At 36.7% G+C, this 26,406-nt stretch overlaps 1 protein-coding gene across 1 annotated transcript in view; it reads right to left on the bottom strand.

The window, feature by feature from the left end:
• Positions 1 to 20,664: 20,664 nt before the first annotated feature.
• Positions 20,665 to 26,406, bottom strand: part of ldlrad4a (low density lipoprotein receptor class A domain containing 4a) — a 19,885-nt gene continuing 14,143 nt past the window's right edge. The window contains exons 2-4 of the mRNA XM_060896846.1: positions 25,009 to 25,145; positions 24,586 to 24,639; positions 20,665 to 23,919 (exon numbers count right to left, since the gene is read on the bottom strand). Coding sequence (XP_060752829.1) covers positions 23,422 to 23,919; positions 24,586 to 24,639; positions 25,009 to 25,145 — 689 coding nt within the window. The 3' untranslated portion in view covers positions 20,665 to 23,421. The remainder of the gene's footprint in view (positions 23,920 to 24,585; positions 24,640 to 25,008; positions 25,146 to 26,406) is intronic.

Here is a 26,406-nt window from a genome sequence, read left to right as displayed (position 1 = left end):
ATAGTTTATATGAGTGTTTATATATATATATAAGAGTATGGTTTTATATGAGTGTTTATAATATATATAAGAGTATAGTTTATACTGAGTGTTTAATCTATCTATAAGAGTAATAGTTTATATGAGTGTTTATATATATATAAGAGTATAGTTTATATGAGTGTTTTATATCTATATATAAGAGTATAGTTTATATGAGTGTTTCTATATATATATAAGAGTATGGTTTATATGAGTGTTTATATCTATCTATAAGCGTATAGTTTATATGAGTGTTTATATATCTAATAAGAGTCTAGTTTATATGAGTGTTTATATATATATAAGAGTCTTGATTATATGAGTGTTTATATATATATATAAGAGTATGGTTTATCTGAGTGTTTATATATATATAAGAGTATAGTTTTATATGAGTGTTTTATATATATATCCAGAGTATGGTTTATATGAGTGTTTATATATATATAAGAGTATAGTTTATATGAGTGTTTATATATATATAAGAGTATAGTTTTATGAGTGTTTATATATATATATAAGAGTATAGTTTATATGAGTGTTTATATATATATAAGAGTATAGTTTATATGAGTGTTTATATATATATATAAGAGTATAGTTTATATGAGTGTTTTATATATATATAAGAGTATAGTTTATATGAGTGTTTATATATATATAAGAGTATAGTTTATATGAGTGTTTATATATATATAAGAGTATAGTTTATATGAGTGTTTATCATATATATAAGAGTATAGTTTATATGAGTGTTTATATATATATAAGAGTATAGTTTATATGAGTGTTTATATATATATATAAGAGTATAGTTTATGAGTGTTTATATATATATAAGAGTATAGTTTATGAGTGTTTATATATATATAAGAGTATAGTTTATATGAGTGTTTATATATATCATAAGAGTATAGTTTATATGAGTGTTTATATATATATAAGAGTATAGTTTTATCTGAGTGTTTCTATATATATATAAGAGTATAGATTATATGAGTGTTTATATATATATAAGAAGTATAGTTTATATGAGTGTTTATATAATATATAAGAGTATGTTTTATATGAGTGTTTATATACTATATAGAGAGTATGGTTTATATGAGTGTTTTATATATATATATATAAGAGTATAGTTTTATATGAGTGTTTATATATATATAAGTCGTATGGTTTATATGAGTGTTATTATATCATATAAGAGTATAGTTTATATGAGTGTTTATCTATATATAAGAGTATAGTTTATAATGAGTGTTTATATATATATAAAGAGTATTGTTTATATGAGTGTTTATATATATATAAGAGTATAGATTTCTATGAGTGTTTTATATATATAAAGAGTATAGGTTTATTGAGTGTTTAATAATATATATAAGAGTATAGTTTATATGAGTGTTTATATATATATAAGAGTATAGTTTATATGAGTGTTATAATATATATATATAAGAGTATAGTTTATATGAGTGTTTATATATATAAGAGTATAGTTTATATGAGTGTTTATATATATAAGAGTATAGTTTATATGAGTGTTTATATATATATATAAGAGTATGGTTTATATGAGTGTTTATATATATATCAGAGTATAGTTTATATGAGTGTTTATATATATAAGAGTATAGTTTATATGAGTGTTTATATATATATAAGAGTATAGTTTATATGAGTGTTTATATATATATAAGAGTATAGTTTATATGAGTGTTTATATATATATAAGAGTATAGTTTATCATGAGTGTTTTATATATATATAAGAGTATCGTTTATATGAGTGTTTATATATATAAGAGTATAGTTTATATGAGTGTTTATATATATATAAGAGTATAGTTTATATGAGTGTTTATATATATCTATAAGAGTATGTTTATATGAGTGTTTATATCAATATAAGAGTATAGTTTATATGAGTGTTATATATATATAAGAGTATAGTTTATATGAGTGTTTATATATATATACGAGTATAGTTTATATGAGTGTTTATATATACTATAAGAGTATAGTTTATATGAGTGTTTATATATCTATATAAGAGTATAGTTTATATGAGTGTTTATATATATATAAGAGTATAGTTTATATGAGTGTTTATATATATATAAGAGTATAGTTTATATGAGTGTTTATATATATATACGAGTATAGTTTATATGAGTGTTTATATATATATAAGAGTATGGTTTATATGAGTGTTTATATATATATAAGAGTATAGTTTATATGAGTGTTTATATATATATAAGAGTATGTTTATGATGTTTATATATATATAAGAGTTAGTTATATGAGTGTTTATATATATATAAGAGTATAGTTTATATGAGTGTTTATATATATATAAGAGTATAGTTTATATGAGTGTTATATATATATATAAGAGTATAGTTTATATGAGTGTTTATATATATATAAGAGTATAGTTTATATGAGTGTTTATATATCATATAACAGTATGGTAATATCTGAGTTTATAATAAATATAATAAGATATGTTTATATGAGTGTTATATATATATATAAGCGTATAGTTCATATATGAGTGTTTATATAATATCACCGAGTATGGTTTATATGAGTGTTTAATATATATATACAGCTATAGTTTATAATGAGTTTTTATTATCTATAAGAAAGTATGGTTTTTTATAAGCGCTGTTTCATCTATACTATAAGCGGGTAGAAGTTTATGACTTGTTTAAATATATATAAGAGTATAGTTTAATGAGAGTTTATATACTATCTAAATATAGAGAATGGTTTCACAGAGTATTTCTCTCTCACTATCAAATCGAAATTTTAGATAATAGTTGTTTCTACCCACACACCTAGTCACTAAACACATCTATAAACACACACACCTCTACGCTAAACATCTATAAACACACACACACCTCTACACTAAACACATCTATAAACACACACACACCTCTACGCTAAACATCTATAAACACACACACACCTCTACACTAAACACATCTATAAACACACACACACCTCTACACTAAACACATCTATAAACACACACACACCTCTACACTAAACACATCTATAAACACACACACACCTCTACACTAAACACATCTATAAACACACACACACCTCTACACTAAACACATCTATAAACACACACACACACCTCTACACTAAACACATCTATAAACACACACACACCTCTACACTAAACACATCTATAAACACACACACACACCTCTACACTAAACACATCTATAAACACACACACACACCTCTACACTAAACACATCTATAAACACACACACACCTCTACACTAAACACATCTATAAACACACACACACCTCTACATTAAACACATCTATAAACACACACACACACCTCTACACTAAACACATCTATAAACACACACACACACCTCTACACTAAACACATCTATAAACACACACACACCTCTACACTAAACACATCTATAAACACACACACACACACCTCTACATTAAACACATCTATAAACACACACACCTCTACGCTAAACATCTATAAACACACACACACCTCTACACTAAACACATCTATAAACTCACACACACCTCTACACTAAACACATCTATAAACACACACACCTCTACACTAAACATCTATAAACACACACACACCTCTACACTAAACACATCTATAAACACACACACACACACACCTCTACATTAAACACATCTATAAACACACACACACACACCTCTACACTAAACATCTATAAACACACACACACACCTCTACACTAAACACATCTATAAACACACACACACCTCTACACTAAACACATCTATAAACACACACACACCTCTACATTAAACACATCTATAAACACACACACACACACCTCTACATTAAACACATCTATAAACACACACACACACCTCTACATTAAACACATCTATAAACACACACACCTCTACACTAAACACATCTATAAACACACACACACACCTCTACACTAAACACATCTATAAACACACACACACCTCTACACTAAACACATCTATAAACACACACACCTCTACACTAAACACATCTATAAACACACACACACACACCTCTACACTAAACACATCTATAAACACACACACACCTCTACACTAAACATCTATAAACACACACACACCTCTACACTAAACACATCTATAAACACACACACACACACCTCTACACTAAACACATCTATAAACACACACACACACCTCTACACTAAACACATCTATAAACACACACACACCTCTACACTAAACACATCTATAAACACACACACACACCTCTACACTAAACACATCTATAAACACACACACACCTCTACACTAAACACATCTATAAACACACACACACCTCTACACTAAACACATCTATAAACACACACACACACCTCTACATTAAACACATCTATAAACACACACACACACCTCTACACTAAACACATCTATAAACACACACACACACCTCTACACTAAACACATCTATAAACACACACACACACCTCTACACTAAACACATCTATAAACACACACACACCTCTACATTAAACACATCTATAAACACACACACACACCTCTACATTAAACACATCTATAAACACACACACACACCTCTACACTAAACACATCTATAAACACACACACACCTCTACATTAAACACATCTATAAACACACACACACCTCTACACTAAACACATCTATAAACACACACACACCTCTACACTAAACACATCTATAAACACACACACCTCTACACTAAACACATCTATAAACACACACACACCTCTACACTAAACACATCTATAAACACACACACACACCTCTACACTAAACACATCTATAAACACACACACACCTCTACACTAAACACATCTATAAACACACACACCTCTACATTAAACACATCTATAAACACACACACCTCTACACTAAACACATCTATAAACACACACACACCTCTACACTAAACACATCTATAAACACACACACACACACCTCTACACTAAACACATCTATAAACACACACACACCTCTACATTAAACACATCTATAAACACACACCTCTACACTAAACACATCTATAAACACACACACCTCTACACTAAACACATCTATAAACACACACACACACACCTCTACATTAAACACATCTATAAACACACACACACCTCTACACTAAACACATCTATAAACACACACACCTCTACACTAAACACATCTATAAACACACACACACCTCTACACTAAACACATCTATAAACACACACACCTCTACACTAAACACATCTATAAACACACACACACCTCTACACTAAACACATCTATAAACACACACACACCTCTACACTAAACACATCTATAAACACACACACACCTCTACACTAAACACATCTATAAACACACACACACACCTCTACACTAAACACATCTATAAACACACACACACCTCTACATTAAACACATCTATAAACACACACACACACCTCTACACTAAACACATCTATAAACACACACACACCTCTACACTAAACACATCTATAAACACACACACACACCTCTACACTAAACACATCTATAAACACACACACACCTCTACACTAAACACATCTATAAACACACACACACACCTCTACATTAAACACATCTATAAACACACACACACACCTCTACACTAAACACATCTATAAACACACACACACACCTCTACACTAAACACATCTATAAACACACACACACCTCTACACTAAACACATCTATAAACACACACACACCTCTACACTAAACACATCTATAAACACACACACACACCTCTACACTAAACACATCTATAAACACACACACACCTCTACACTAAACACATCTATAAACACACACACACACCTCTACACTAAACACATCTATAAACACACACACACCTCTACACTAAACACATCTATAAACACACACACACACCTCTACACTAAACACATCTATAAACACACACACACCTCTACATTAAACACATCTATAAACACACACACACACCTCTACACTAAACACATCTATAAACACACACACACACCTCTACACTAAACACATCTATAAACACACACACACCTCTACATTAAACACATCTATAAACACACACACACCTCTACACTAAACACATCTATAAACACACACACACACCTCTACATTAAACACATCTATAAACACACACACCTCTACACTAAACACATCTATAAACACACACACCTCTACACTAAACACATCTATAAACACACACACACCTCTACGCTAAACATCTATAAACACACACACACCTCTACACTAAACACATCTATAAACACACACACACCTCTACATTAAACACATCTATAAACACACACACACCTCTACACTAAACACATCTATAAACACACACACACCTCTACACTAAACACATCTATAAACACACACACACACCTCTACATTAAACACATCTATAAACACACACACACCTCTACACTAAACACATCTATAAACACACACACACCTCTACACTAAACACATCTATAAACACACACACACACCTCTACACTAAACACATCTATAAACACACACACCTCTACACTAAACACATCTATAAACACACACACACACCTCTACACTAAACACATCTATAAACACACACACACCTCTACACTAAACACATCTATAAACACACACACACCTCTACACTAAACACATCTATAAACACACACACACACCTCTACACTCAACACATCTATAAACACACACACCTCTACACTAAACACATCTATAAACACACACACACACCTCTACATTAAACACATCTATAAACACACACACACACCTCTACACTAAACACATCTATAAACACACACACACACCTCTACATTAAACACATCTATAAACACACACACACACCTCTACACTAAACACATCTATAAACACACACCTCTACACTAAACACATCTATAAACACACACACACCTCTACACTAAACACATCTATAAACACACACACACACCTCTACATTAAACACATCTATAAACACACACACACCTCTACATTAAACACATCTATAAACACACACACCTCTACACTAAACACATCTATAAACACACACACACCTCTACACTAAACACATCTATAAACACACACACACCTCTACACTAAACACATCTATAAACACACACACACCTCTACGCTAAACATCTATAAACACACACACACCTCTACACTAAACACATCTATAAACACACACACACACCTCTACACTAAACACATCTATAAACACACACACACACACCTCTACACTAAACACATCTATAAACACACACACACACCTCTACACTAAACACATCTATAAACACACACACACCTCTACACTAAACACATCTATAAACACACACACACCTCTACACTAAACACTTACACACACCACCTCTACACTAAACACATCTATAAACACACACACACACCTCTACATTAAACACATCTATAAACACACACACACACACACCTCTACACTAAACATCTATAAACACACACACACCTCTACACTAAACACATCTATAAACACATCTATAAACACACACACACACCTCTACACTAAACACATCTATAAACACACACACACACCTCTACATTAAACACATCTATAAACACACACACACCTCTACACTAAACACATCTATAAACACACACACACCTCTACACTAAACACATCTATAAACACACACACACACCTCTACACTAAACACATCTATAAACACACACACACCTCTACACTAAACACATCTATAAACACACACACACCTCTACACTAAACACATCTATAAACACACACACACCTCTACACTAAACACATCTATAAACACACACACACACCTCTACACTAAACACATCTATAAACACACACACACCTCTACACTACACTCTATAAACACACACACCTCTACTAAACACATCTACACACACACCTCTACACTAACACATCTATAAACACACACACACCTCTACACTAAACACATCTATAAACACACACACACACCTCTACATTAAACACATCTATAAACACACACACACACCTCTACACTAAACACATCTATAAACACACACACCTCTACACTAAACACATCTATAAACACACACACACACCTCTACACTAAACACATCTATAAACACACACACACCTCTACACTCAACACATCTATAAACACACACACACCTCTACACTAAACACATCTATAAACACACACACACGCCTCTACACTAAACACATCTATAAACACACACCTCTACACTAAACACATCTATAAACACACACACACACCTCTACATTAAACACATCTATAAACACACACACACCTCTACAATAAACACATCTATAAACACACACACACCTCTACACTCAACACATCTATAAACACACACACACACCTCTACATTAAACACATCTATAAACACACACACACCTCTACACTCAACACATCTATAAACACACACACACCTCTACATTAAACACATCTATAAACACACACACACCTCTACATTAAACACATCTATAAACACACACACACCTCTACACTAAACACATCTATAAACACACACACCTCTACACTAAACACATCTATAAACACACACACACACCTCTACACTAAACACATCTATAAACACACACACCTCTACACTAAACACATCTATAAACACACACACAGACACCTCTACATTAAACACATCTATAAACACACACACACACCTCTACATTAAACACATCTATAAACACACACACACACCTCTACATTAAACACATCTATAAACACACACACACCTCTACACTAAACACATCTATAAACACACACACACCTCTACACTAAACACATCTATAAACACACACACACCCCTCTACACTAAACATCTATAAACACACACACACCTCTACACTAAACACATCTATAAACACACACACACACCTCTACATTAAACACATCTATAAACACACACACACACCTCTACACTAAACACATCTATAAATACACACACACGCCTCTACATTAAACACATCTATAAACACACACACACCTCTACATTAAACACATCTATAAACACACACACACACCTCTACATTAAACACATCTATAAACACACACACACACCTCTACACTAAACACATCTATAAACACACACACCTCTACACTAAACACATCTATAAACACACACACACACCTCTACACTAAACACATCTATAAACACACACACCTCTACACTAAACACATCTATAAACACACACACAGACACCTCTACATTAAACACATCTATAAACACACACACACCTCTACATTAAACACATTTATAAACACACACACACACACACCTCTACACTAAACACATCTATAAACACACACACCTCTACATTAAACACATCTATAAACACACACACACCTCTACACTCAACACATCTATAAACACACACACACCTCTACATTAAACACATCTATAAACACACACACCTCTACATTAAACACATCTATAAACACACACACACCTCTACACTAAACACATCTATAAACACACACACCTCTACACTAAACACATCTATAAACACACACACACACCTCTACACTAAACACATCTATAAACACACACACCTCTACACTAAACACATCTATAAACACACACACAGACACCTCTACATTAAACACATCTATAAACACACACACACACCTCTACATTAAACACATCTATAAACACACACACACACCTCTACATTAAACACATCTATAAACACACACACACCTCTACACTAAACACATCTATAAACACACACACACCTCTACACTAAACACATCTATAAACACACACACACCCCTCTACACTAAACATCTATAAACACACACACACCTCCACACTAAACACATCTATAAACACACACACACACCTCTACATTAAACACATCTATAAACACACACACACACCTCTACACTAAACACATCTATAAACACACACACACGCCTCTACATTAAACACATCTATAAACACACACACACCTCTACATTAAACACATCTATAAACACACACACACCTCTACATTAAACACATCTATAAACACACACACACACACCTCTACACTAAACACATCTATAAACACACACACCTCTACACTAAACATCTATAAACAAACACACACCTCTACATTAAACACATCTATAAACACACACACACACCTCTACACTAAACACATCTATAAACACACACACCTCTACATTAAACACATCTATAAACAAACACACACATCTCTACACTAAACACATCTATAAACACACACACCTCTACACTAAACACATCTATAAACACACACACACACACACACACCCCTCTACATTAAACACATCTATAAACACACACACACCTCTACATTAAACACATTTATAAACACACACACACACACACCTCTACACTAAACATATCTATAAACACACACACCTCTACACTGAACACATCTATAAACACACACACACACACACACACACCTCTACACTAAACACATCTATAAACACACACACACACCTCTACACTAAACACATCTGTAAACACACACACACCTCTACACTAAACACATCTATAAACACACACACACACCTCTACACTAAACACATCTATAAACACACACACACACCTCTACATTAAACACATCTATAAACACACACACCTCTACACTAAACACATCTATAAACACACACACACCTCTACATTAAACACATCTATAAACACACACACACCTCTACACTAAACACATCTATAAACACACACACCTCTACACTAAACACATCTATAAAAACACACACACACCTCTACACTAAACACATCTATAAACACACACACACACACCTCTACAATAAACACATCTACACACACACACACACACCTCTACATTAAACACATCTACACACACACACACACACACACACACACACACCTCTACACTAAACACATCTATACACACACACATCTCTGTTTAGTTCTCTGTAAATAAATCATGTCTTAACGTCTCCCACCAGAACAGGAAGTGACCTCGTGTTCTGACCTCTCCTGCTGTCTCAGGTCTGATCAGCTTCCTTCAGTGAGAGACTTTACAGAAATAAATGATTGTGTAAGCTTAATCTGAGGATCTGCAGCAGACACCGTACACATTTGTCCTTTATTTACTGAAGTGTCTATCAGATTTGCTGCAGTATTTTTTCCTGGACCCTGAAATAAACATTTTTACTCTAGTCATAATCCCCAACGTCTGTTCGTTTCTAGGGTCATAAATCTATTATTATTATTATTATTATTATTATTATTATTATTATTATTATTATTATGTAAAGTCAATAATAATAATAATAAGCAGATCATCTTGGGATCCAATCAGCTTTTAATTGCGCCTCCTGTTGGCTGGATGGACGGCCTGCAGTCACACTGGCTCCTGATGATGATGTAACACAGCGGCATTTAATCTCCTCTGCATGGTGGAAGACCCCACTGTTGGCTGCTCTAGATTCTGATTAAGATTAATCATGTATTAAACAGAAGATACCAAATAAAGTTAAATTCAATCATCAACTGCTGAATCAATACCTCTGGAAGTCTAAATCCTACCACAGGTTCAGTGACCTCATCAATTCACGACGAATACAAACAGACGTATCTTTAAATAATGAATCATTTTCTTAGGAGTTGTAAATGTATCATGTGGAAGTCTGAGGTTTACACTCCTATAACTCACACACCCTGACCCCTAACCCTTTACTCCATACATCTAACCCTTTAAACCTGGTCTCTGCCCTCTTCAGAACCGGTGAACCTCAGACCACAAGACGGTCCTGTGTTCAGTCCCTCTGGTGTCTATGGCGTCCATCACGAATACTGTAACATACAGATACAGAACATGTTCACAAGCAAAGTCTTTTGTATTGTTTGGTTTATTTGTGTGCAGAAAATAAAGACTGTTACAGCATGAAGTGTGTTTACTAAATCTGACATCTCTGCACATCTTTGTGTGTAAAACGAAACGCTTTTATATTACTGCAACATGGTTTTATGGTTTATCATATAAAAAAGGTTTTCCAGTAATAGAACAGACTGGAAATTTAGATTAGAATATAATCTGGGGGTCACGGTGGCTTAGTGGTTAGCACGTTCGCACCTCCAGGGTCGGGGTTCGATTCCCACCTCCGCCTTGTGTGTGTGGAGTTTGCATGTTCTCCCCGTGCCTCGGGGGTTTCCTCCGGGTACTCCGGTTTCCTCCCCCGGTCCAAAGACATGCATGGTAGGTTGATTGGCATCTCTGGAAAATTGTCCGTAGTGTGTGATTGTGTGAGTGAATGAGTGTGTGTGCGTGTGCTGGGTGATGGGTTGGCACTCCGTCCAGGGTGTATCCTGCCTTGATGCCCGATGATGCCTGAGATAGGCACAGGCTCCCCGTGACCCGAGGTAGTTCGGATAAGCGGTAGAAAATGAGTGAGTGAGTGAGTGAGTAGAATACAATCTGTAATAGGTTTCAATTAAAACATTATAAAAGATTACATTTCAACATTCATTTGATTTTTGAGAATGAAGATTTCCTTGATTTTTTTTCCATGTAGCACTTTGTTGATTAAGTAACGCACAATTTTAGAAGAAAAAAAAGTGTATATTAAATTTTTACAGTTTTATTGTTGCCACGTTTCCCCTTAAAATGAAAAGAGAAGATTCTATTAAACATAAAAATTATTCATAAAGCATCTTAACCCTTAAAAGAGCTCATGAGGTCTAGGAGTCGTGAGGAGGACTTTTAAGAGGATTAAGAGTTTCTTTATCAGAGAAGAAAATAACTGAAAGGTGAAGAGGGAGAAGAAATGTGTTGAATACGATATTTAATAATGATAGTGAGTTAATAAAATGATACAGATTAGATTGTGTAGGGATTATTTTTGTCACCAATCGTGTGTGTGTATGTGTGTGTGTATATATATATATATATATATATATATATATATATATATATATATATATATATATATATATTCTGTCATTATGTCATTTACTCTAACATCTCTGAAACAGAGCCGAAATGCCACAGCAGCAGAAATGATATCATTTGTCTCTATGACATTTCTGCTCTGTGTCGGAGACGTTTACATTTACATTTACATTTATTACGTTTATAACATACAGATGTTAGAACATCTATAATACGATCAGTCACGAACATAATCCCTACATGATATAGACTCAAATATCTTAATATAGAGACAAAGTAAAGCTTTATAATAGACCAGATTTTAGGCCCTGGTTTAAGCCCCGCCTCCTCTCTAAGATAAAATTCATAGTTATTCATAGTCTATAGCAACAGCTCATTCACAGGGACTCATTACAATGGCATAAACAGATAAAACTGTCAATGTTTGCTCGGTTTTCTGTAAGGAGACATTTTTAATGACTGTGGAATGAGTCTCCAGTGTCAGAGCTTTATAACAGTCTGAGGTTAATTAAACCTGCTACAGAGCTTCAGGGCTCAGAGTATCTTGTTTACATGATATTGCAATCTGGTGTGTGTGTGTGTTTGTGTGTGTTTGTGTTAGATATTTTTTCCCCCACCTGGCTCCGCCCAGACTGGCACACCTTCTGCCCCCTCCTTCTCTTCTTGAGCAGACGTGTGAAGGTGAACACACGCACTTGCAGATGCCACCTCACCCACAACGCCGATACCCAGCCGTCGTGTCCAATCAGGATGCAGAGCGTGAATGATCAGTTTTTTTCTGCCAAAAAGATTCTATTCCTCTTGTTCACTCTAACAACAAAGTTTTCGTTCTCATCCTTAATGCTTGTACTCTAAATCCTAATCCCTGATATCTAACCCTTAATGCCTGTACACTAACAGTGTCCTTAATTCTAACATGAATCTGTAATCCCTAAACCTTTAACCTTTAAAGCTACACCACCTACAACCTACTCTATAATTTCCAATACCTGACCACTAATCTGTTATTTAATCTTCAATTCCCTACACTGTTAACACACTGTCTCCTGAATGTCCTATACCTAATCCCTAAATCTCTAGCCCTTAATCCATAAATTACATCATCTGCAGCAGCTACACCATAATCCCTTATTTCTAATCCTTGTACTCAAAACCCTTAATCTGTAACTCTGATCCCTGACACGTCCTGAATATAATCCTACATCCCGTACTCTAATACCTACAGCCTGTACCCTAATCCCCATGTCTTATTCCCAGATCCCTTCTTCCTATACCCTAATCCCTATGTTCTTTACTATAACATTTACATCCTAATTTCTAATCCAGAACCTCAAATCCCTAATAAAAAAACACTTTTATTTGATCAAACTGAGCTGAACATTTTCTCTGTAATATAAGTGACGATTTTTATTATAATTGTTCTGTCTGTCTCAGGTAAAAAAATTAAATCCTTGTATAAGAGGGTACAAGTCACCTCTCCAGCTTTCACACACACACACACACACACACACACACACACACACACACTCACTCACTTACATACACTCTCACACACACCAGGGCCCAGGATCTATTCAATTAAACTCCCATCAGGGGAACACACATGTAGGACACACACACACACACACACACCTGAGTCATAAACAGTTTGTGTAGTAAATCTGTCGGCGAGGCTCACATGACGAAGGTCTTTATTAAACTTCAAGGTCACTCACGTCCTGTTTGTCTCCGGTGTCTGGCTGTGTTAGTCTAAACACCAGGAAGTTTAAAGAGTCATTTTGTGAAACAATTCAGAAACATTATTCACTAGAATTGTGGATACACAACATTATGTGTCATACTTAAGGTCATACTGAAGAAGCCATTTGATTGGTTTTGGCACTTTAAGGCTAATGGGACTAACAGATTGTGGAAGCTAACAGTGTTATTCAGATGGGATTCGTTTTCCAGGAGGATGTGTGGAGTGATTCTAATCTTCAGATAGCCGTGTCTTCATGATACACAAATACACATCTTTTGGATTTGTTTTGAGATGATCGAAAAGATTGAGTGCTTCCTGAAGAAAAAGGAATCCCTTCAGAATAAGGCCTTATTTTTAGATGTTTCTATACCCGCACACACAGTTAGATTAGCACCATGTTATACTTTAGAGCGTGAGCACGTCTCTGCCGATCGAGTGTCTTTGGAGTAAAGAGGAGAAACTGTGTACATTTTATTTATAGCTGTAACACTCCTTTCATCATCTGATCTCTCAATGTAAACTTGGACCATTTACTGTGTAAATGTTTATGATTAACTTTCATAACACTGTGTGTGTTCAGTGCTAGTGTTAAGCAAGGTATGGTTTATCTCAGCCCCTGCAATTGAAGTAAGATGTTTAGACTGCGTCTTGAGTGTGTGTGGGTCTGTGTGTGTGTGTGCGTGTGTGTGTGTGTGTGTGTGTGTGTGTGTGCGTGTGTGTGTGTGAGTGCAGGAATGTGAGACAGAGAGAGCACTCCCCACCTCCCAATGTGAAATGGCTGTGTCTGTCACAGTGAAAGAATGTAAGCCCTGCATTTGACCTCTACACACACACACACACACACACACACACACACACACACACACGTCTAGACGGTACATGTGTGTGAACCATTTGTTGGATGAAACTTGACACTTCCAACATTGGAAAGAGAGAGAAACATGGACAGAGATGAAGAGTGGTGCAGCACAGGTGTTAATGCCACAGTCTGCTTCTGTCTGACCTCACACACACACACACACACACACACACACACACACACATGAATTAATAGAACAATACAAGTTTGTTAAAATACAGAAGTAGACATTTTCTGGTATGGTGTTCCTCAAGATTCTGTTTCAGGCACATTCCTTTTTACACTTTTTTTTATTCATTTTATTTTTAATATCAAAGACATTATGACCAAAATCAGTCATTTCATTATGAAATCATATATGGTGTAAATGTTCTGTGGCTTAAAAGCATGGTGCAGGGACAGGAATCTCACACTGTGGTGATGGTAATAAGTGTGTGGTGATGTTGGTAATATGTGTGTGGTGATGTTGGTAATGAGTGTGTGGTGATGTTGGTAATACGTGTGTGGTGATGTTGGTAATACGTGTGTGGTGATGTTGGTAATACGTGTGTGGTGATGTTGGTAATACGTGTGTGGTGATGTTGGTAATAAGTGTGTGGTGATGTTGGTAATACGTGTGTGGTGATGTTGGTAATACGTGTGTGGTGATGTTGGTAATACGTGTGTGGTGATGTTGGTAATACGTGTGTGGTGATGTTGGTAATACGTGTGTGGTGATGTTGGTAATACTTGTGTGGTGATGTTGGTAATACGTGTGTGGTGATGTTGGTAATACGTGTGTGGTGATGTTGGTAATACTTGTGTGGTGATGTTGGTAATACGTGTGTGGTGATGTTGGTAATACGTGTGTGGTGATGTTGGTAATACTTGTGTGGTGATGTTGGTAATACGTGTGTGGTGATGTTGGTAATACGTGTGTGGTGATGTTGGTAATACTTGTGTGGTGATGTTGGTAATACGTGTGTGTTGATGTTGGTAATAAGTGTGTGGTGATGTTGGTAATACTTGTGTGGTGATGTTGGTAATACGTGTGTGGTGATGTTGGTAATACGTGTGTGGTGATGTTGGTAATACGTGTGTGGTGATGTTGGTAATACGTGTGTGGTGATGTTGGTAATACGTGTGTGGTGATGTTGGTAATACGTGTGTGGTGATGTTGGTAATACGTGTGTGGTGATGTTGGTAATACGTGTGTGGTGATGTTGGTAATACGTGTGTGGTGATGTTGGTAATACGTGTGTGGTGATGTTGGTAATACGTGTGTGGTGATGTTGGTAATACGTGTGTGGTGATGTTGGTAATACGTGTGTGGTGATGTTGGTAATACGTGTGTGGTGATGTTGGTAATAAGTGTGTGGTGATGTTGGTAATACGTGTGTGGTGATGTTGGTAATACGTGTGTGGTGATGTTGGTAATACGTGTGTGGTGATGTTGGTAATACGTGTGTGGTGATGTTGGTAATACGTGTGTGGTGATGTTGGTAATACGTGTGTGGTGATGTTGGTAATACGTGTGTGGTGATGTTGGTAATACGTGTGTGGTGATGTTGGTAATACGTGTGTGGTGATGTTGGTAATACGTGTGTGGTGATGTTTGTAATACGTGTGTGGTGATGTTGGTAATACGTGTGTGGTGATGTTGGTAATACGTGTGTGGTGATGTTGGTAATACGTGTGTGGTGATGTTGGTAATACGTGTGTGGTGATGTTGGTAATACGTGTGTGGTGATGTTGGTAATACGTGTGTGGTGATGTTGGTAATACGTGTGTGGTGATGTTGGTAATACGTGTGTGGTGATGTTGGTAATACGTGTGCGGTGATGTTGGTAATACGTGTGCGGTGATGTTGGTAATACGTGTGCGGTGATGTTGGTAATACGTGTGCGGTGATGTTGGTAATACGTGTGTGGTGATGTTGGTAATACGTGTGTGGTGATGTTGGTAATACGTGTGTGGTGATGTTGGTAATACGTGTGTGGTGATGTTGGTAATACGTGTGTGGTGATGTTGGTAATACGTGTGTGGTGATGTTGGTAATACGTGTGTGGTGATGTCTGTGTCTGTGTCTGTTTGTATCAGGGCTTTGTGTCAGACAAATATTATAAAGATGGTCTGTTTCTGCCAGTTGAAGTGAAATCAGCAGCGTGGCAGTGATTAGTGTGTGATTATTCCTGTCCTGATACCATACAGTGACAGTGTTACTTTCATCTCCCCCTGAGTGCGTGCATGTTAGTGTTACACCCCGAGGGCAGTCTACACACACACACACTCACACACACACGCACACACACACACGCACACACACACACCCTCACACACACTCACACACACACTGCAGGAAAGTCCATTTTATCACACACACTTGTCCTGCTGTAGGGAGAAGCATGCACTTTTCCAGTCTGCGGTGTGTCTCCTGCTCCAGATGTTCCTCACACACACACACACACACACACACACACACACACACACACACACACACACACACACACACACACAGAGCAGTCAGTGATCTGGAATGTGGAACACGGCATGTCCTGATCTCACACTTCCTGAATACAATGAAGGTGGACTTCAGCTTGTCCTCTCTCTCTCTCTCTCTCTCTCTCTCTCTCTCTCTCTCTCTCTCTCTGTCTCTTTTTTAATTTCATTATGTCTGTTTTCCTTTTTTGGTTTCTGCTGTTTGCTCATTTTTCACTCTTTCCTTCCTTTTCTTTTTTAATCTTTGTTCCCTTTCCTATTTGAATTTCATTTTCTTTCATTTCTCTTTAACAATCTTGCTCTTCCCTTTTTATTTCTCTCTCTCTCTCTCTCTCTCTCTCTCTCACACACACACACACACACACTTACAAACATTTTTGTAATTCTACTTCTGTCAGTAAATCTGTCTTTATATATTTTCTCTTACACTTTTTCCTCTTCTTTTTTTCACTCTTTCTGTCTACATTTGTCTTTGCTTTCATTTTTATTATTCCTATTTCCCCTTCTTCCAGTCTCTTGTTTATATTCTTTTCTACCATCCTTCTTCTCTCCTTTCTTAGGTTTTCTCTTTTACTATTTTCCTTTCTCAGTCTCTCTGTTTCATTCTTTTCTTAAAATTCTCTTTATTCTCTGCTCACACACACACACACACACACACACACACACACACACACACACACACACACACACACAAACATATCCTTTCTCTGAACTTTACACATTTCAAGCTGCCATTTTGTTCAGAGACACTGAGGTGTGAGGGTCATGTGATCACCACAAATCCAAGATGGTGGAACATACAGCTGTTTTTTGTATCAGCCATTTATTTATTTATTTATTTATAGATTTGTTTGTTTGTTTGGTAAAGTTCTTGCAGTTGGACGCTTTCGTTAGGATATAAGCCACACTGCAGTGTGCAAGAAACTGTGAAAGAAATGAGGAGTGTGCATGAACAGTATGCTGTTTTAATAATGAAACATGTTCTATCAAAATTAAGTCCCTGTCCTATGGACCATGTCTATGTCTCTGTCCATGTTTCTGTCCCTGTCTCTGCCTCTGTCTCTTTCTCTGTCCCTGTCTCTTTCTTTGTCCCTGTCTATGTTTTTGTCCCTGTCTATGTCTCTGTCCCTTTCTCTGTCCCTGTCTTTGCCTCTATATCTTTCTCTGTCTCTATGTTTCTGTCCCTTCCTATGTCTCTGCCTCTTTCTCTGTCCCTGTCTATGTCTTTGTCCTGCCTCTGTCTCTTTCTCTGTCCCTGTCTTTGCCTCTATCTCTTTCTTTGTCCCTGCCTATGTCTCTGTCCCTGTCTTTGCATCTAACTTTTCCCGGTCTCTGCCTCTCTCTCTGTCCCTGTCTTTGCCTCTATCTTTTCCCTGTCTCTGTCTACGTCTGTCCCTGTCTATGTCTCTGTCCCTGTCTATGTCCCTGTTCTTGTCTATGTCTCTGTCCCTTTTTTCTTTCTCTGCCCATGTCTTGTCTCTGTCCCTTTTTTCTTTCTCTGCCCATGTCTTGTCTCTGCCTCTGTTTCTGTCTCTGCTTGTCTCTGACTCTGTCCCTGTAATTGTCTCTGACCCTGTCTCTGCTCACACTTGTTCAGTGTGGTCTGATGAGACAGCAGTGTGTGTGTTTATATGTGTGTGTGTGTGTGTGTGTGTGTGTGTGTGTGAACTCAGTTGTCTGTGACCTTCCTGTGGCCCCGCAGGTGTCAGCCGAGCAAAGGGGGAGAGGTGCATTTCTCTCTTTTTCTTTCTCCCTCACTCTCTTTCACACACACACACACACACACACACACACACACACACACACACACACACACACACGCACACACACATACTTGCATACACTTGGTGGTGTGTCTGTGTCTATATTTACACTGATCTTGTTTTTGTCTGCATTAGGCTACTCTCTCTCTCTGTCTCTCTCTCTCTCTCTCTTTCTGTCTGCAGTAAAATAATCTAAGAATTTTTCAAAATCTGTTACTATATGATTGTATATATATATAATTGTATTTATTCTATTTTTAATGTTTACTGTGTAGATTTGTCACACTTTAAATGTAAAATTCGTTAAAATGAGTATTTACTTTACTTAAAAATACTTTTTTTTTTACATTTAATTTCATATTTTACATTTCTGCTGTAAAATCTTTTGTATTTTAATCTTCATGGTGTGAATGTAATATTCTGTAAAATTCCTGCTGGAGGTTTATTAAACTTTACATCTATCACACTTTAAGTTTAACATACAGTAAAATAACTGCAACAGTTTCATACTTTACATTGAACCTAAATCTTCTACTGCAGATTTCTCATGATTTTCTCACTCTTTACATTATTTATGACGTAAATACTTTCAATTGATCCAAGATAATATTTATATTTATATCATATATATATATTCTATATTATATATATATTATGTTCATACGTTTTTCATTATTTATATGTATACTGTAGATTCATCAGATCACATTTCTCCTCCTGTTCCACATCTCCTACAGAAACCAGATCATGATGTGATTTACCCCGAAATAGAGACAGACGTCAGACTGGATAGCGTTTAAAACCTTTATTTGTTATCTCTCCATTCGTGTCTGTTTGGTGAAATAAGATACAGCTTTTCTGTTCTGTGTTACTTTAAAGTCCAAACATCTATCACTCACTAAATAATAATAATAATAATAGTAATAATAATAATAATAATAATTAAAAAAGTCAAATAAATAAATGGCAAGCGCTGGCATTAATAATGATCATTTCTCTGGAAGTTATAAAAGCAGCAGCGAGTGTTGTCCTTTATGCGACCGCCTCGTAATTATCACATAGCAGATATTGGAAAAAAATAGAAGAAGTACTTTTTGTAACTTATGTTTTGACTATACTGTAGTATTCTTTTATTACCTCTTTATAACTTTAGTTTTTTTTTAAATTTTTTACAAAAGACAAAAAGCACAATTGTAGGGCATTCACAAAAAACCAGATGCCGCCAAGTTAAATTTCTCACCGTAATATCTTCTATACATTATATTACAGTATTAACATTTGTTCTCTTGTGTTTTTTTTTTTGTCTACCCATTGGGTAGGATATGTGCATAATATTTTCAAGTTATATATTTATACAGCACAGTACGAATAAACAAAGTCGGACTTGTGAAAAAAGCACCGTAGGAAGTGAGGCACAACAAAGGTGGGGGGGGGATTTTTTGGGTGGAGGGGTTTGTTTTAGGGGGTGTTTGGGTTGGGGTTGTTAGAGGGTTGTTAGGGTGTTGTTTGGGGTTCGGAGTGCAAAGTGAAAAGGTTCCTATTTCTGCTTTACCACAACTTTTAGGCACCAAATCTGCTCGTAGAAACATGCAACAAACGTCAAAATATAATCAACACTAAGAGGTTTCTAAAGTGTAGACGTAACAGAAATACACAACACAAAAGAAACACAGAAGAACATAAGAAAGAAAACACGCAAAAGTACTTAAACATAAACATGAGACACTGGAGAGCAGCATTAGCATTTGCATTAGCAATAACGTTAGCGTTAGCATAGCAGCAGGACCTCGAGCACACACATACACACAAAATGAGGAACAACGAGTGAGAGCCGATGGAGTCGCACTGAGTGCAGAATTTCTAACTTTTTTAAGATGGCAGTAAAAACTAAAGATGTTTCTGGTGACGGTTGAAGTGTAAACTTTTACAAATCCACCTAATATTATCAAACATGTTTCAAGAATTGTTCATTAATTAGCTTTTTTTCCTACAGATTATTTGATGTCAGCTTACTAGCAATCCTTTTTTCAATTACAAAGTATAGTAGTAGCCAAACAATAGCTATCTTGTTAGCAAACTTAGTTAACTATTAGCATGAGAGGTAACACCTGCACTGGGTAATTAGCTAGTTAGCCTTAAAGCACTGATGTAATTAGCTTAGGTATCCTTGCAAAGGAACTACGGTGTTTAATTGCAAGCAGCATTTTTGCTAAGCTCACTTTGAAGTTGAACAAATTAAGATAAAGCTTAGTGGTGGTTAGCGTGTTTGGATGGAGGCTAGCCAGTTAGCATGCTGATGTGGATGTCTACAGGTCGTTCCTGTACACGTTCCTCTCCGTGAACGAGTGTGCTTTCAAAACTGCAACATCTTAAGGTTAGCAGAACGTTTTAGAACATTGCGTTTGGTTCCCAGAAGGTTCAATTGGATGTTTTTGAGGAATATTTCATAACATTTCTGCAACATTTTTAGTTCCCAAGATGTTTGCTTTTGTATCGCTGGACATTAAAACATCACAGAAACGTTATCTTTAGTAACTCTACAGTTTTACTGATTTTACTGAAACGTAACTCGTTCCACAACAAGATGGCCAACGTTTCAGCGAAACAGGAAACAAATAAAAGTTGTATCAAAGGAATACCTCATAACTAATTTGTTGAATTTTTTTCTAAGCATTAGTGAATTTATGCACCAGCGGTTCCCGGTTCTCAAGGCGGTTCTTAGAAAACATTCCGTGTGTGAAGAAAGAAGCGTAGATCAACTGGCCAGTGACGTGCTCAGCGTGTGGATGTGCATAAGAGTACGTTTCCCATGATTCCCTTGCATTTGGACCATGCTGAAGCGAGCGAGTTTTAAAGTGCTATTTTGAAAAGATGAAAATGATGCTTTAAAATGAACAGAATTTAAACAACACCCCCTTTTCAAGTGCCATCTTGTGGGTTAAAATGGATTTTTTTAGGCTGGAACAGAAGTCGCTAGTTTTAAGAAACAAAAGTGAAATGAAGACTAAAATATGTGAAGAATCAAACCAAAGTAAAAATACTAAGTTAAAGTTAGTGCAATGTAGATTTTTTCTCTGCATTTTGATGATATCACTGAGATTTAAGTAAAAATTACACAAATCATGGCACTCCGATTTGGATTTTGATTGGTTAATAAATTAAGAATTTTTTTGTGCATTAACATAAAAAAAAAAAAAAATAAAAAAAAAATAAAAAAAAATCCTATATCCTGCGTAGTTTCTTGAGCAATTTGCAAAAAAAAAAAAAAAAAAAAAAAGACGATTATCTTAAATAAATGAAAGCATAAAAAACACAGGAACAGAGAAGTTGCGACAAGCCTGAACATCCACACGAGGCCCACAAGTTGTAGCAAAATAATTCAAATAAAAAAAGTAAAAAATTGAGATCCACTTAAGCTTGGTTCCTTGATTTTCTGGATTATTAAATTGTGCAAGGGAGCGAGTGCTTGGAGGGAAGCCACACCCCCTTTCGCATATTTATGAACAGGGTCTAAAGAGCACAGCCCCTCCCACTCTGTGCTTGTCAGTCAAGTCGGTTTGTCGCGTCTTCCATCCTTTGCCTTCCTCTGATTGGACGGCGGTGCGTTATTGCTGTGCTGGTGCAAGAAAGAGGAAGAGGGGGAGGAGGAGGAGGTGAAGTTTGGGTAAGATTGACCAATCACATCGCTGTAAGTGGGTGGTGGTCCTTGCCCCTGAAGGCGTGAGTACGAGGCGCTCTTGCCCGAGTGTGTGCTGGGCGGCCTGGGCCCATAAACGTCCATGATGTCGCTATCAAAGACAGTGCGATTGGGCGGAGCTCGTACAGAGGCACGGCTCAGCTCCAGCTGCTGCTCGGGGCTTCTCAGGGCAAGAGTGCAGGGTCCTTTATAGGGTGGCGGCTCCTCGCCGTCTGACAGGCAGATTGTGGGCGGGAGCTCGATTTGTGTCTGCATTTGTGGGTATGTGGGCTGGAAACGGCTCGACTGCTCCCTCTGGATAAATGAAGGAGGTACGAAGCGATCGAAACTCCGTGGCCCGAACATAACCTGTGTGAAGGAGAGAGAAATAACAAATTCAACACCATTCTTCATCAAACATCACATCACATCACATCACATCACATCACATCACATCACTGAACAGTATTCCATTTGCTGAAATTAAATATCTTCACACCACAAACACTAAGTGGCAGCCTTAAATATTAATATTTACACACCATGATTTATCTTTAAACAACACAGACATCAGTATCTGCCACCAAACACCAACATTCACCATCACACAGAAACACTCACCACCACACACCACCAACATTCACCATCACACACAAACATTCACCATCACACACCAACATTCACTATCACACACCAACATTCACTATCACACACCAACACTCACCATCACACACCAACACTCACCATCACACACCAACACTCACCATCACACACCAACATTCACCATCACACACCAACACTCACCATCACACACCAACATTCACCATCACACACCAACATTCTTCACTAAATACCAACATTCCCCATTAAACATCAAGACACCACTTTTCATCCATAACACCATTCTTCATCAGCCAAGAACAAATACCAGTTTCCAAACACAAAAGAAATTTACAAACACTCAACATCATTCATCATATCAAACACTAACAAAATCATATGATATTAATTTTGATTAAAACATTCTTTACATACCTCTGTGGCTCCTTGTTGTGTCACCAGACTGTCTGTGGGCCACGAACATCCGCTCTGAGAGAAACACACACACACACACACAATGAGACTCTAATGCACTAAACACTTCTGCATCTGTCTTTCTTCCACTCCCTCCATCTCTCTCACACACTCTGTTTCACTCTGTGTCACTATGAGCAGTCTAGCAGTGCCTCACACAAACACACACACACATATCTTGAAAGCAGGCATGCACATGTTGGAGCTGTGTCAGATATGTCATACACACCAACTTCCTGCACACACATACACACACAGTACAAATATGCAGGAAATACACACCCACATTCATAACCGTGGACGACAAAGACCAGAATGTGAACTCACCCACCACCAACCCACCCAACTCAGCGTGCACACACACACACACCCACACACACTTACTGGCTGCATGGCTCCACCCCGGCGGTGGCGGCTGAAGAAGGCTGACAGTCTGTAGTGGTTGAGCAGGCAGATGATCACGACCACCATAACGGTCATCACCACGATTATGATTATTATCTGAACAAACTCCAGTTCAGCTGAGGAACAGACAGACAGAAAGAGAGAGAGTGAGAGAGAGAGAGAGAGATTTTATTCAATTATCCTTTCACATTCAAACACTACAAAAAATACCTCCTTGTACTCATAAATGACACTGAATTAAGATGAACATCCTGTACTGCGCTCCTCATTCCTCCCACCAGGGGGCAGTGGAGAGGAAACTTCCGGAATTACTGACTATTCATTTCAAAGGACACAATTCTGACAGTTGACTAGATAGATAGATAGATAGATAGATAGATAGATAGATAGATAGATAGATAGATAGATAGATAGATAGATAGATAGGAGGATTAACTGCCAGTTTGGGGTCTAAGCCATTTGCTGGTAATTTAACAACAGAACAACAAAGTGCTAAAAACATATAGAGAAAGGAGTGAAAGAATGAAGGAAAAAAGAAAAGAACGAAAGAAAGGAAGAAAGAAAAAAAGAAAGAATGAGAGTGCTCACACTAAATGTTTGTGTCCTGAGCCTTTTGCTAATATGCTACCACCTCAGCCTGGATAGCGGTGGCTAAGCTAGTTCCACAGACAAAACTTGTTTTCTAATTAATTAACATCAGAACATTCCAGTTGAACAAAAAGAGGAAAAAGAAAGGTAGACCGGCAGAGGAAGAGGATAAGGCTAATTCTCTGTGTTTGGGATGGTACATTTTCTTCTTGGCTGAAAGTTGCAGAACAGAACAGCAGATAGAATGATAAAAAGAACGAGACAAAGAATGAAAAGAGAAAAAAACAACATGCTAATTTCCCAAGTTTGTGTCAGAAGATTTAACTAACGTACAAACAGTGTCGGGGTAATTCAGGTCAGACTTACACACACTCCATCAGATCAGACACTTTAATCTGCTTAGCTTCAGGTCTTACTCACATACACACACACACACACACACACACACACACACACACACACACACACACACACAGTGTGAGTGAACCACAGCAGAGACTTGATGTCTTTACCCTGAGCGGAGTGTGAGACAGACACACTGAGAGGTGTTATGTAAGTCCTTATAAAGAAGTGTGCACTCCTACACTCACTCACTCAATCACTCACTTACTCCTTCACTCTCTCACTCCTTCACTCACTGACTCGCTCACTGACCCACTCACTCCTACCTCACTCACTCACTGACCCACTCACTCCTTCACTCTCTCACTCCCTCACTCACTGACCCACTCACTCCTTCACTCACAGACTCACTCCTTCACTCACAGACTCACTCCCTCACTCACTGAC

The sequence above is a fragment of the Tachysurus vachellii genome, chromosome 21 (genome assembly GCF_030014155.1).
Source record: "Tachysurus vachellii isolate PV-2020 chromosome 21, HZAU_Pvac_v1, whole genome shotgun sequence".
In the NCBI taxonomy this organism is placed as follows: Eukaryota; Metazoa; Chordata; class Actinopteri; order Siluriformes; family Bagridae; genus Tachysurus; species Tachysurus vachellii.
This window is presented reverse-complemented; position numbering and strand designations above follow the sequence as displayed.